Source organism: Labeo rohita, unplaced genomic scaffold (assembly GCF_022985175.1).
Source record: "Labeo rohita strain BAU-BD-2019 unplaced genomic scaffold, IGBB_LRoh.1.0 scaffold_1162, whole genome shotgun sequence".
Lineage (NCBI taxonomy): Eukaryota > Metazoa > Chordata > Actinopteri > Cypriniformes > Cyprinidae > Labeo > Labeo rohita.
The window spans coordinates 1-14097 of NW_026127299.1; the positions used below are offsets into that span (position 1 = coordinate 1).

The 14097-nt window shown below is 36.3% G+C and overlaps 1 protein-coding gene across 1 annotated transcript; it reads left to right on the top strand.

The window, feature by feature from the left end:
- The first annotated feature begins 913 nt into the window (after positions 1–913).
- Positions 914–13426, top strand: LOC127157689 (ribonuclease inhibitor-like). Its single transcript, XM_051100950.1, has 12 exons — positions 914–1083; positions 1326–1499; positions 3614–3784; positions 4753–4926; positions 8870–9043; positions 9688–9760; positions 10020–10120; positions 10764–10937; positions 11351–11524; positions 12080–12253; positions 12463–12636; positions 13190–13426. The coding sequence occupies exons 2-12, from the start codon at positions 1468–1470 to the stop codon at positions 13398–13400; spliced, it is 1632 nt and encodes a 543-aa protein (XP_050956907.1). The 5' UTR covers positions 914–1083; positions 1326–1467; the 3' UTR covers positions 13401–13426.
- The last annotated feature ends 671 nt before the right edge of the window (positions 13427–14097 follow it).

The following is a 14097-nucleotide window of genomic DNA, read 5'->3' on the forward strand; positions in this document are numbered from 1 at the left end:
AACAGCTACACTCAACACCACAGCAATGAGATCAATATTGCACACTGGCTGATGATGGGAATATATGTTAAAAATATATATTTACATTAGAATTTTGTTTATTTCAACGCAGAATGTCTTTACGAATACATTAAACAGGAGACTTTTCAGACATGCACTCCACTCCACCTCAGCTCCAGCTGTATAATTTCATATCAAAGTGTGAAAGAAACGGAGCATGCAATGTCTAGTTACAGTTGGAGTCAAAAGTTTACATATACCTTGCAGAATCTGCAAATTGTTAATTATTTAGCCAAAAATAAGTGGGATCAATTTTCTCTTGTGGACTATATGTAAACTGTTGCTTTAACCAATCAGATTTCCAGTTGGCAACACCAGGTCCATCTAGCAGGCATACGATAAAGTCAGCATTTTCACATTCTTTGATTGGATGATGGCCAGAGAGTGTAGTAGTAGTCAGAGCAGGCAAATAGTTGTTTTGATAGTATTATTACTGTTTCTAAGGTTTCTTACTACATGTTATTGTTTATTTAGTACTGACGTGAATAAGATTTTTCACATAAAAGATGTTTACATACAGATTATTTGTTCAAAAATTTTATTCAGATTTAGTTTAACATCAGAAATGTATAAAACACAATACACAGTTCAACTTCAGAAGTATTTTTATTTATTATATTTATTATTATAATATTATTTATTATTTATAATATTTATTATGTGTATATATTTCTGAATAAATTGGTGTGTTGGTGTAGATACATTTATAAAACATTGATAAACAGATTGCTTTTTTGAGATGATGGAAAATGTTGAAACCCTAATGGTGTAATACATGCTAATGAAGTCTTTTAATGTGTGTGTGTGTGTGTTGTGTGTGTGTGTGTTTTGTTTCTTGTCTTTCTATAGACTTTCAGACTGCAGTATCACTGAAGAAGGTTATAAAGCTCTGGCTTCAGCTCTGAGATCAAACCCTTCACACCTGATAGAGCTGGATCTCACAGGAAATGATCCTGGGCAATCAGGAGTGAAGGAGCTCAGTCATTTACTACAGGATGGACACTGTTCATTAAAGACCATCAGGTGAAAAAAAAATATTTAAAAATAAACCACAGATGTGAAATCAGCTGTATGAAAATAGATAGAAGGGTCAAATGCACCATTGTTAAATAGATAAATATAGATGTATAAATAAATGAATAATAAATAATAGGAATGACATGAACTGGAATTAAATAGCAGTTCAGAGAAATTCAACAGACACACAACAGAATGTGTGGCACAAATAATTAAAAAATATACAAATCCTTATCTGCTTCCTGTAGGTTTTTGAAAAGTCCTGCTGCAGAGGAAGCTTGTGAGTATCTCACTGGAGTTCTGGGTAAAAGTCCATTACTACTGAAAGAACTGGATCTGAGTGGAGATAAATTAGGAGATCTGGATGGGGAGAAACTCTCTGCTCTTTTGATGGACTCTCATAGCAAACTGGAGAAAATAATGTGAGTGAACATGATTTATACATTGAAACCTCTTTGATTATTCATTATTAAAGACTGTCAGTCACATGTGTAATCAGATATGAAGAGCTATTGATCTGATGTGTGTTGAATAAGTGCTGAATAATAATAATCAAGCGTTGTGTTAGTTCAGGCAGAACACGTCAGTCGAGCTCACATCAGCTGATTCCGCCAACACTAACAGTATGCAATATAACTGTAAGTAGTAAAGCTAATAGGACTAGATGTTTCAATCCCTTTAGTAGGAAACTCTTGATAATAGCAGTTGGTATAGAGTGGTTAAAAAAAAAAAAAAAAAAAAAAAAAGGTAAGGTATGTCATTGGGGTCATCAGGTGGGCACCCTGCTTCATCGACGTTTCGTTGATTGAAGCCCACAACGTCTCCAAAAGGCTCAACGGTGTACCCAGCGTCCCAGGTACACCCCTCTTCATGCCATACCCTCTATCACCCTAATGGACTCTGCATGGCAGGGGCATCCTTCTCCCTGAGTCAGGCCTAAGCCTGACCGCATACCATCTATCTCTACCTTGCTGCCCAAATGGGGTCTTTACGCTTGATCCAGAGCCAGTTACTGCTTTTTTCAGCAATACTTGATATGGACTTAACGGCCTGTTGGAGAGAGCGACCCTTCACCCCTATTTTTCTCAGCAAACTGGTGGTAGATATTGCAACAAATCCCCTGCATCCCACCTCTACTGGGAAGATGCTAATCTTCCAGCCGTTCTGGGATGCTTCAGCTGCCAGGTCAGAATATTTGTTCTTTTTCCTCTCATAAGCCTCTTCAACCCCCTCTTTCCATGGTACTGTTAATTCCACAACATATGCCAGCTTTGTTGTTGGAGACCACAGGACCATGTCTGGCCGGAGTGTTGTAGCCACTATCTCTGGGGGAAACACCAGCTTCTAATCAAGGTCCACTTCCAATTTCCAATCCCGTGCTGACTGCAGGATGCTTGCATCCTTAGATATTGTACGATGCTCTTGACGTTGGCCAGCTGGTACGAAATTTATGAAGTTGACCTGTCCTATCAATGTTTGTGGAAGATTGTTTGTGGTGGTTCGCCTCTGTTCCAATATTGCTGCCAGTTCTCTAAGTACTTGGTTATGCCGCCAAGTATAGCGCCCTTGGGTGAGACTTGTAGTACACCCTGATAGAATGTGCCTTAGGGATGCAGGTACTTTACACAGGGAACAGGTAGGATCTTCTCCATACCACTCTTTCAGATTTTGGGGGGAGGGTAGCAGGTCGTATGTGGCTCTGAGGACAAAACTTAGCCTCGCTCCCTCCATTTGCCAGATGTCACGCCAGCTGAGCCTTTTCTTCTCCAGGCCCTCCCAGTTGGTCCATCTCCCCTGCTTAGCCATTGAGACAGCTTTGGCATGTCGCTCTCCCTCCTCCTGTCTCCTAACTTCTTCTACCACTAGCTGTCTCTTCTGCACTGATGTTGCTTTGTGCCACAGAGGAGTTTTAGGAAGAAGTCCGAACCCTGCCCTCCCATGCTGTACTTGTCCCACCACATCTCTAAAGTACAGAGCAGACTTTGCACTCTGAACAGCTTCTGATGGATTCCACTTCCTACCCGATACCACCCGAGGGGCCGCTGTTCGAACAACTGCATCATCAGATTCAGTTATGGTCATGACAAGCCTTGCTTTGGTGCATTTAAACTCTTCCACGAGCCCTGTGAATGGTAACTTCAACTTGCCATGTCCATAAAGTCCGACGGAACTTAAACAACGTGGAATTCCAAGCCACTGCTTCAGCTGTATACTTATCAGCTGATCCACCTTTTCAACCTTGGTGATCGGGATCTCATACACAGTTAAGGGCCACAAGAGTCTTGGGAGTATGCCAAACTGAAAGCACCACACCTTGAGTTTTCCTGGCAACAATGTCTTGTTAATGCGCTCCATATACATGCTAGTATCAATTTTTATCTATTCAAACTGCTCAGTGTCTTTGAGTTTTTCATCATACCATCTCCCCAAGCTCTTTACTGGCATCTCTAAGACTGTTGGGACAGGTGTCCCGCCAACATAAAATAAATATACATGATGAAAGTGGTCCTGACTGAAATGCTGTTTTTGTGTTCAGGCTGAATAATTGTGAGCTGACAGAGAAAAGCAGTTCAGTTCTAGCTACTGTTCTCTCCTCCAAAACCATCCTGAAAGAGATGAACCTGAACAACAGTCGTCTGCTGGACTCAGGAGTCAAAGAGATCTGTGAGGGACTGAAGAATCCTGTGTGTGAGCTGAAGATACTGAAGTGAGTACATTTTACCAACAGCTACACTCAACACCACAGCAATGAGAGCAATATTGCACATTGGTTGATTATGGGAATGTTATATAGGTAAAAATTATATATTTATTTTAGAATATTGTTTATTTCGACGCAGAATGTCTTTACAAACACATTAAACAGGAGACTTTTCAGACACTCAGCTCTAACTGCTAGTCAGTGGCCTGTATCATTTCATATCAAAGTGTGAAAGAAACTACGAGCATGCAATGTCTAGTTACAGTCGGAGCCAAAAGTTTACATATACCTTGCACAATCTGGAAATTAATTATCTGGCCAAAAATAAAAGTGATAAATTTATCTTGTGGACTATATGCAAACTGTTGCTTTAACCAATCAGATTTCCAGTTGGCAACACCAGGTCCATCTTACAGGCATATGATAAGTCAGCGTTTTCACGTTTTTTGATTGGATGATGGCCAGAGACTGTACTAGTAGTCAGAGCTAGCAAACAGTTGTTTTGACAGTATTATTACATGATATTGCATGATATTGTTTAAATAGTACTGACCTGAATAAGATATTTCACATAAAAGATGTTTACATACAGTCCAAAACAGAAAATAATAGTTGAATTTAGAAAAGGACCCTGTTCAAAAGTTTACATACACTTGATTTTTTTTTTATATGATTAAAATTTTGATTCAGATTTAGTTTAACATCAGAAACATATATAACACAATTCACAGTACAAGTTCAGAAGTATGTTTATTTATTATATTTATTATTATTATTTTATTTATTATTTATAAATATTTATTGTATTTATATTTTTCTGAATAAATTGGTGTGTTGTAGATACATTTATAAAACATTGACAAACAGATTGCTTTTTTGAGATGATGGAAAATGTTGAAACCCTAATGTTGTAATACATGCTAATAAAGTCTTTTAATGTGTGTGTGCGTGTTTTGTTTATTGTCTTTCTGTAGACTTTCAGACTGCAGTATCACTGAAGAAGGTTATAAAGCTCTGGCTTCAGCTCTGAGATCAAACCCTTCACACCTGATAGAGCTGGATCTCACAGGAAATGATCCTGGACAATCAGGAGTGAAGGAGCTCAATGATTTACTACAGGATCCAAACTGTCAACTCAAGACACTGAGGTGAGATGTGATGAAATAATATTAAATAAGTGAATGATGTGTAATATGTTTTTAGCTATACAATGATCTGGACAATTTGTTGACAATTTATCAGTCTGTTTAAAGTGACAAAGTCAAAATCTCATTGTCAATTTTGAGCAGTCTTTATTTAAACTGTGCATACAGATAACACTAAACACTAACAGCAGAATAGTTTCACTAATGGATAAATGATGTCACAAGGCACATGGCAGATGGAGTGCAGTCAGTGCAGATGGTCAGTCTGTGAGAGCTCAGAGAGCAGTCTTTATTTAAACTGGTAGTTTCCTGATGGATGAATTTGTCCTGGAGACTCCGCAGGTGCCCCCAGCTGGACCGATTTGCGAATGAGCTGTTGAGTGAACGATGACTGTCAACACAGTTTAGTTGTGCTGCTATTCTGGAGTATTGTTTACCTTGATCATTAACATGCACAATTTTTATGGACACTTCTAGGAAAACAGTCTAGATAGCCTTTTAGTCAAATTACTTAAGTTTCTGAACACACTGTAGTTTAATTGCCATCAAGCTCAGATTCACTCTATCACTGTATCTCTACAGCAGGTCTGTGAGTCTCCAGATGATCAAAAACATTCCGTTTCACAAGCCAGTTTTCTCTCACTCCTTCTGAAAGATCTTGAGGCTTTTAATTGCACACTCTGTATTTGTAATTCTGTTCTCCTGAGTTTGCTTTAGGACTGAGTGTCACTCTAGTTTCTTTCAAATAACTGTGACTATTAGACTTTGTTTTCAAATATTTATGTATTTATTTGTGTATTCAAATGGTCAAAGGAAAGTTTTGCAATTGTTTGATCTTGTTTTGAGAATAATGAAGAGTTTTTTTTTTTTTATTTATTATTATTTTTTTTTTAATCAAGCTTTAAATTAGGGACTCATATCGGGTATCAGTTCTGATACTACTATTTCTTGCAGGTATATTGCTCAGACAGAGCCTAAATCTGATATTGTGTTACTGTTCTGTGTTACTGTTTAGTCACACAAAACACATACAAGCACTAAAAGCACAATGTTTTGTGCACAATATTCCAAGTCTTCTGAAGGTATTCGATAGCTTAATGTGAAGTAAAGATGAATATTTAAATCTTTACAATAAAGATCATGTAAACAATTTTTTCTGCTGCGTCTGTCAGTGATGCAAAATCAAATCCATGTCAGATGGGGTGGGTTGGAGAAGTTACAAATTTATTCATAAGTTTTCAGAAATGCAAATGAGTAACAGAAGAATCATAACTTGAAACTGAAAAATAAAAATTAAATTTCAATAAGCATGTTCAATCTAATCATTTCACAAATAAACATTGTAATTTAAGGTGTTCTCAATCAGTCTAAATCAAACTAAGTTAGTCTAACTTCTGTGTTTAATCTATAAACCATAAGTCAAGTCAAGTCAAGTCACCTTTATTTATATACCACTTTTAACAATACAGAATTGTGACAAAGCAGCTGTACAGTATTAAATAGGAAATAGTGCATCAATAATGCAAAAGGGCAACAGTAAACACTCAATTTTCAGGTAAAGGCAGTTCATCAGTGGATTCAATGATGTCATCATTTAGCTCAGTTCAGTTCAAATAGTATACAGTATTGTGTGAAGAAAAAGTGTCCCCAACTAAGCAAGCCAGAGGCGACAGCAGCAAGGAACCAAAACTCCATCGGTGACAAATGGAGAAAAAAATCCTTCGGAGAAACCAGGCTCAGTCAGGGACCAGTTCTCCTCTGGCCAAACGCAGAGGACTCATCTGGTTCCGACAACCATCTAGGTGACGAAGTCTTCACGGGGGATCTGTCTCTGGGGCTCATCTAGTCGATGTGGTCTCCGCTGACATTCAGGGCTGTAGAGGTTGTCTCTAAGTGCTGATCCACTGTCTGGGCTGGATACTGACTGGATCTGGTGGTTAATGTGACCTCGGAATAAAAAGAAACAGACTAATATTAGCGTAGATGCCATTCATCTGATGATGCACTGAGTACATCGGGTGTTATGGGAAGTGTTCCCGGTTCCGGTTGACCTAATTAATGCAGCATAACAATCCTTTAATGGATTTGAATAATATAAATGTGTTGATGAGTTATGTGTAAGCAAGGTTAAAGAGATGGGTCTTTAATCTAAATTTAATCTGACAGAGTGTGTCTGTGTCCCGAACAGTGTAGGGTAGATTGTTCCAGAGTTTGGGCGCTAAATAAGAAAATTATCTGCCATCTGTGGTTGATTTTGATATTCTAGGTATTATCAAATTGCCAGAGTATAATTACTTGTAATTACTTTAAATTACTTGTCATCCAATTTTTTATCTCAACTACATAATCCGTTAGTTTTTTTTTTCAAATTGGTATATTTCGCCGGGCCACGAAGAAATATGGAGCTGGGTATCATCAGCATAACAAAGAAAGCTAACACCATATTTCCTGATGATATCACCCAATGGTAACATGTAAAGCGTAAAAAGTAACGGCCTAGTACTGAGCCTTGCAGTACTCCATACTGCACTTGTGATCGATATGATATCTCTTCATTCACTGCCATGAATTGATGGCGGTCAGATAAGTACGACTTGAACCATGCCAATGCACGACCACTAATGCCAACATAATTCTCAAGTCTTTTCAAGAGAATGTTGTGGTCAACCGTATCAAACGAAGCACTAAGGTCCAGTAGCACTAACAGAGAGATACAACCACAATCAGATGACAAGAGCAGATCATTTGTAACTCTAATAAGAGCAGTCTCAGAGCAGTCTCAGTACTAATATCTTTGACAGAAATGAGAGATTCGAGATAGGTCTGTAATTAATTAATTTGTTAAGTTGTTTTTTTTAACCTGACTGGAAATCTGGAAATTTATGCAATTCTTTCTCTCCTATAGTACAGAATGAGTGGAAATGTTCCCCAGGAGATCTATAGGACACTATCTGATACTGTAATTGACGGCTGCATGGTGACAATTTTCTCTCTAATAGTATCGATCTTGGAGGTAAAGTAGTTCATAAAGTCATTACTGCTATGCTGAGGGCTTAGTCAGTGCTTGCTGGTTCTTTATTTTTTGTTAACTTAGCCACTGTATTGAATAAATACCTAGGGTTATGTTTGTTTTCTTCTAAAATAGTCGAAGTAATCAGATTTTGCAGTTTTAACACTTTTCTATACAATAGGGTACATTCATGCCAAGCAGTACGAAAAAACTCTAGTTTTGTTTTCTCCAGCTGCGCTCCATTTTCCGGGCTGCTCTCTTTAGGGCGCGAGTGTGCTCGTTATACCACGGGGTCGGACTGTTTTCCTTAATCTTCCTTAGGCGCAGAGGAGCGACCGTATCTAGAGTCCTGGAAAAGAGAGAGTCAATAGTTTCTGTTACATCAAGTTTTTCTGAGCTATTGGACATGCTGAGGAATTCAGATAAGTCAGGAAGATTACTTAGAAAGCAATCTTTTGTAGTAGAAGTGATGGTTCTACCATACTTGTAGTTAATGTTATCAAGTGAAACCTCGTAACTTGGATAAATAGCTCACATCTTAATGCAGGGGTCACCAAACTTGATCCTGGAGGGCCGGTGTCCTGCAGAGTTTAGCTCCAACTTGCCTCAACACACCTGCCTGGAAGTAAACGTACAGTATTAAGATCATGGGGTGTTTGATTACAGTTGGAGCAAAACTCTGTAGGACACCGGCCCTCCAGGACTGAGTGTGGTGACCCCTGTCTTAATGGGTAATTTTTCAAATTTTCATCCTTTGCGTACATTTGTTACTTTTTAAATGAACTATTTAAATGAACTATGTGTAGTCGTTCTTCATGTTACCTGCACACAGATATCACTGTTTATTTGTCAGCAAACGTCTGCTGGAAGATGCAAAACATTAGTAAGTTGATTATCATAGATCTGATTCATTGTCTTTTTTCTTTCTATCTTCAGTCTGTGTAGATGCAGAATTACAGAGAAACAGTGTCTCATCCTGACTTCAGCTCTGAAATCAAACCCATCACACCTGAGAGAACTGAACCTGAGCTGGAATAAACTAGGAGACTCTGGAGTGAAAAACCTCAGTGATCTACTGATGAACACACAATTCAAGCTGGAGAAACTAGAGTTAGTATCATTATACTGTACAGCTGTTGCAGTGAGATTAAAGTTCACTATTTAGTTTAAGACCACTGGGCTCTTGTCACATCATTTCCAGTGCTGCACTTTCTGGCATTTCTCCATCTGAAGAAAGATTCAGGAATACAATGTTTTATGTGTATCTGTAAAAAAAAACAGTATGAAACTTGCTGAAATTTGACATCTGTGCTGTAATAATAATAATAGTATACTAGTATTACTGTTATTACTGATAGTATATTTCACTAGTTTTTTTATTAAGGGGAATGCATGTTTAGTATATTTGTATAGTTAGAAATTGTAAACTACACTCTAAAATGGCTTGAAAAATCATCAGATATTTTATTTGACTGAGTTGTTGATTTTCTTCCATTAGAAATGTGAAAATAGACCATTTAATTAATTTAACTTTATTATTGTTTTTATAATGATTCTACATATTAATTTCCATTGGTAAATGTAAATTAATTTACATTTACTTGGATTGTAACTAGTTTCAAATACTCCTCTCTTGGTTTGTTCATTCATATATTAGAAGTTTCCATGATTTTGCTGGTTTATTAGTGAATGTATGACATTGTTTATGATGCATCATAGATCTGATTCATTGTCTTTTCTCTTTCTGTCTTCAGTCTGTGTAGATGCAGTATTACAGAGGAACAGTGTCTCATCCTGACTTCAGCTCTGAAATCAAACCCATCACACCTGAGAGAACTGAACCTGAGCTGGAATTAAATGAACTTTTGAAAAACCTCAGTGATCTTCATGATACCTGCACACAGATATGGAGAAACTTTATTTGTCAGCAAAAAGTTTGCTTATTTGCAGACAATTAGTAAGTTGATTGTTCATAGATCTGATTCATTGTCTTTTTTTGCTTTCTGTCTTCAGTCTGTGTAGATGCAGAATTACAGAGAAACAGTGTCTCATCCTGACTTCAGCTCTGAAATCAAACCCATCACACCTGAGAGAACTGAACCTGAGCAGGAATAAACTAGGAGACTCTGGAGTGAAAAACCTCAGTGATCTACTGATGAACACACAATTCAAGCTGGAGAAACTAGAGTTAGTATCATTATACTGTACAGCTGTTGCAGTGAGATTAAAGTTCACTATTTAGTTTAAGACCACTGGGCTCTTGTCACATCATTTCCAGTGCTGCACTTTCTGGCATTTCTCCATCTGAAGAAAGATTCAGGAATACAATGTTTTATGTGTATCTGTAAAAAAAAAAAAACAGTATGAAACTTGCTGAAATTTGACATTTGTGCTGTAATAATAATAATAGTATACTATTATTACTATTATTACTGATAGTATATTTCACTAGTTTTTTTTATTAAGGGGAATGCATGTTTAGTATATTTGTATAGTTAGAAATTGTAAACTACACTCTAAAATGGCTTGAAAAATCATCAGTTATTTTATTTGACTGATTTGTTCATTAGAAATGTGAAAATAGACCATTTCATTAATTTAACTTTATTATTGTTTCTATAATGATTCTACATATTAATTTCCATTGGTAAATGTAAATTAATTTACATTTACTTGGATTGTAACTAGTCTCCTCAAATACTCCTCTCTTGGTTTGTTCATTCATATATTAGAAGTTTCCATGATTTTGCTGGTTTATTAGTGAATGTATGACATTTGTTTATGATGCATCATAGATCTGATTCATTGTCTTTTCTCTTTCTGTCTTCAGTCTGTGTAGATGCAGTATTACAGAGGAACAGTGTCTCATCCTGACTTCAGCTCTGAAATCAAACCCATCACACCTGAGAGAACTGAACCTGAGCTGGAATAAACTAGGAGACTCTGGAATGAAAAACCTCAGTGATCTACTGATGAACACACAATTCAAGCTGGAGAAACTAGAGTTAGTACAGTTAAAGTTTATTTATTTTAAGACAATAGGTCTGAAGTTATATTGTTGAAAGCAGTGCACTATTTTTTTTATAGTAAGTGTGTAAATGCAGAAATCAGCCTTTCATTAGAGAATAAAGAATGGAGGCATTAAATAAAATAAAGTAAAAGAAGTAAGTAGAAGCAGTGCCTGCCCTCATACAAAACTAACGTGACTCAAAACAAACTATTAGAAACTAAATGCCTCTTCAATATTATGATCATCATAGATCCTAAACCTTAGTTTGAATCAAATAAAAACACAGAAGGATTCACACTGTAAACTGGAGAGATTGAGCTCAGTAACATTCACATACAAGAATCAGGAAACATGATAATAATGATAATATTTTCTTTTCTTATTTTATGCTGTTTTTGCCATTGCAGGTTAAGCAACTGTGAAATGACAGATGAAGGTTGTTCTGCTGTGACTTCAGCTCTGAAATCAAACCCATCACACCTGAGAGAACTGAACCTGAGCAGGAATAAACTAGGAGACTCTGGAGTGAAAAACCTCAGTGATCTACTGATGAACACACAATTCAAGCTGGAGAAACTAGAGTTAGTATCATTATACTGTACAGCAGTGACAGTGAGATTAAAGTTCACTGTTTAGTTTAAGACCGTGTTTAGTTTGCTGTGAAATGAAATAGAAGTGAAAACAGACTAAAACAAATGACAGATGATTCTGACAGATAGATTTATACTGGACATTTACTAAATGTTTTATTAAGGAGAATGCATGTTTAATATATTTGTGTTGTTAAATTGTAAACTACACTCTAAAATGGCTTGAAAAATCATCAGTTATTTTATTTGACTGATTTGTTGATTTCCTTCCATTAAAAATGTGAAAATAGACCATTTCATTAATTTAACTTTACTATTGTTTCTATATTGATTCTACATATTAATTTCCATTGGTAAAATTGACTTATTTGTTGACTGAGGGTCCAGACTTGGATTGTAACTAGTCTCCTAAAATACTCCTCTCTTGGTTTGTTCATTCATATATTAGAAGTTTCCATGATTTTGCTGGTTTATTAGTGAATGTATGACATTTGTTCATGATGCATCATAGATCTGATTTATTGTCTTTTCTCTTTCTGTCTTCAGTCTGTATGAATGCAGAATTACAGAGAAACAGTGTCTCATCCTGACTTCAGCTCTGAAATCAAACCCATCACACCTGAGAGAACTGAACCTGAGCTGGAATAAACTAGGAGACTCTGGAGCGAAAAACCTCAGTGATCTACTGATGAACACACAGTGCAAGCTGGAGAAACTAGAGTTAGTACAGTTAAAGTTTATTTATTTTAAGACAATAGGTCTAAAATTATATTGTTGAAAGCAGTGCACTGTTTTTTTTTTTTATAGTAAGTGTGTAAATGCAGAAATCAGCCTTTCATTAGAGAATAAAGAATGGAGGCATTAAATAAAATAAAGTAAATTAATTAATTGTTTTCTTTTCTTATTTTATGCTGTTTTTGCCATTGCAGGTTAAAATACTCTGAAATGACAGATGAAGGTTGTTCTGCTGTGACTTCAGCTCTGAAATCAAACCCATCACACCTGAGAGAACTGAACCTGAGAGGGAATAAACTAGGAGTCTCTGGAGTGAAAAACCTCAGTGATCTACTGATGAACACACAATTCAAGCTGGAGAAACTAGAGTTAGTATCATTATACTGTACAGCAGTGACAGTGAGATTAAAGTTCACTGTTTAGTTTAAGACCGCTGGACTCTTGTCACATCATTTCCAGTGCTGCACTTTCTGGCATTTCTCTATCTGAAGAAAGAATCAGGAATACAATGTTTTTATGTGTATCTGTAAAAAACAGCATAAAACTTGCTGAAATTTGACATCTGTGCTGTAATAATAGTAATGGTAAACTATTATTACTATTATTACTAATAGTATATTTCACTAGTTTTTTATTAAGGGGAATGTATATTTAATATATTTGTATAGTTAGAAATTGTAAACTACACTCTAAAATGGCTTGAAAAATCAACTATTATTTTATTTGACTGAATTGTTGATTTTCTTCCATTAGAAATGTGAAAATAGACCATTTCATTAATTTAACTTGACTATTGTTTCTATATTGATTCTACATATTTATTTACATTGGTAAAATTGACTGGTTTATTAGTGAATGTATGGCATTTGTTCATGATGCATCATAGATCTGATTCACTGTCTTTTCTCTTTCTGTCTTCAGTGTCTTTTGTTGCAGTATTACAGAGGAACAGTGTCTCATCCTGACTTCAGCTCTGAAATCAAACCCATCACACCTGAGAGAACTGGACCTGACTACGAATCAAATAATAAACACAGGAGTGAATCACTTATGTGACGTACTGAAGGATTCACACTGTAAACTGGAGAGATTGAGGTCAGTAACATTCACATACAAGAATCAAAATGATTAAAATCACTTCAACAGTTTAAACCAAAACACTTTATAGTATCTAAAGATGTCTACAGAAGCTTCTTAAATGAGCTCATCCAGTAAGTAAAACTATTAAAGTGTGGAATAAAGAGTCTTCAACATGTTTTACACTAAACAATACTTTTGGATTGAACTATTAAATGCAAAGTCCCTGACTTTTTGCGACAGGTGGGATTCAGTTTACAGCACTTCTCATTCATTCCTATGGTATCCGTAAACGGTGATTGAGTGTCGCACAATTCTGACTGAAATTCAGTGACATCAGTGCTGTAATGTGATTGGTTATTAAGGGACACATGATTCAAGTAAGCCGTTAAGCTTTGTCCAATAGGTTGTTTGCAATCACGTGATTCTGAGGACGCGCAAAATGCAGATGGACGGCAGGAAGTGATTTTTCTCTATAGGAATCAAGAGCAGAATCTCAAAATGTTTTCAGTTGTTTATGGAAATCGGTCAAATCAAGAAATTGTATTTCATATCGTTTATGAACATTTGCTGTTCATAAGGAGGAAAAGGCAAGACATTGACTGAAAAAAAAAAAATAGGAAAAGTGGCTTTTAAACCTGCGTCTGCGGTCAGGAGGAGAGTCAGATAATGCTTGTGTGTGCGAATGGTTAATAAAAGATAATAATATTAAGATGTGAGATAGCAATAAATTGAAGTGAGTCACAGCTTTT

What these genes read in the sequence shown, in the direction of transcription:
- LOC127157689 (XM_051100950.1), top strand. Translation starts at nt 1,468, where the DNA reads ATGGACTCTCATAGCAAACTGGAGAAAATAAT. An exon ending in TTCAAGCTGGAGAAACTAGA is followed by an intron (nt 9,044 to 9,687) that starts GTTAGTATCATT and finishes TTCTGTCTTCAG; the next exon opens with TCTGTGTAGATGCAGTATTA. An exon ending in TGCAAGCTGGAGAAACTAGA is followed by an intron (nt 12,254 to 12,462) that starts GTTAGTACAGTT and finishes TTGCCATTGCAG; the next exon opens with GTTAAAATACTCTGAAATGA.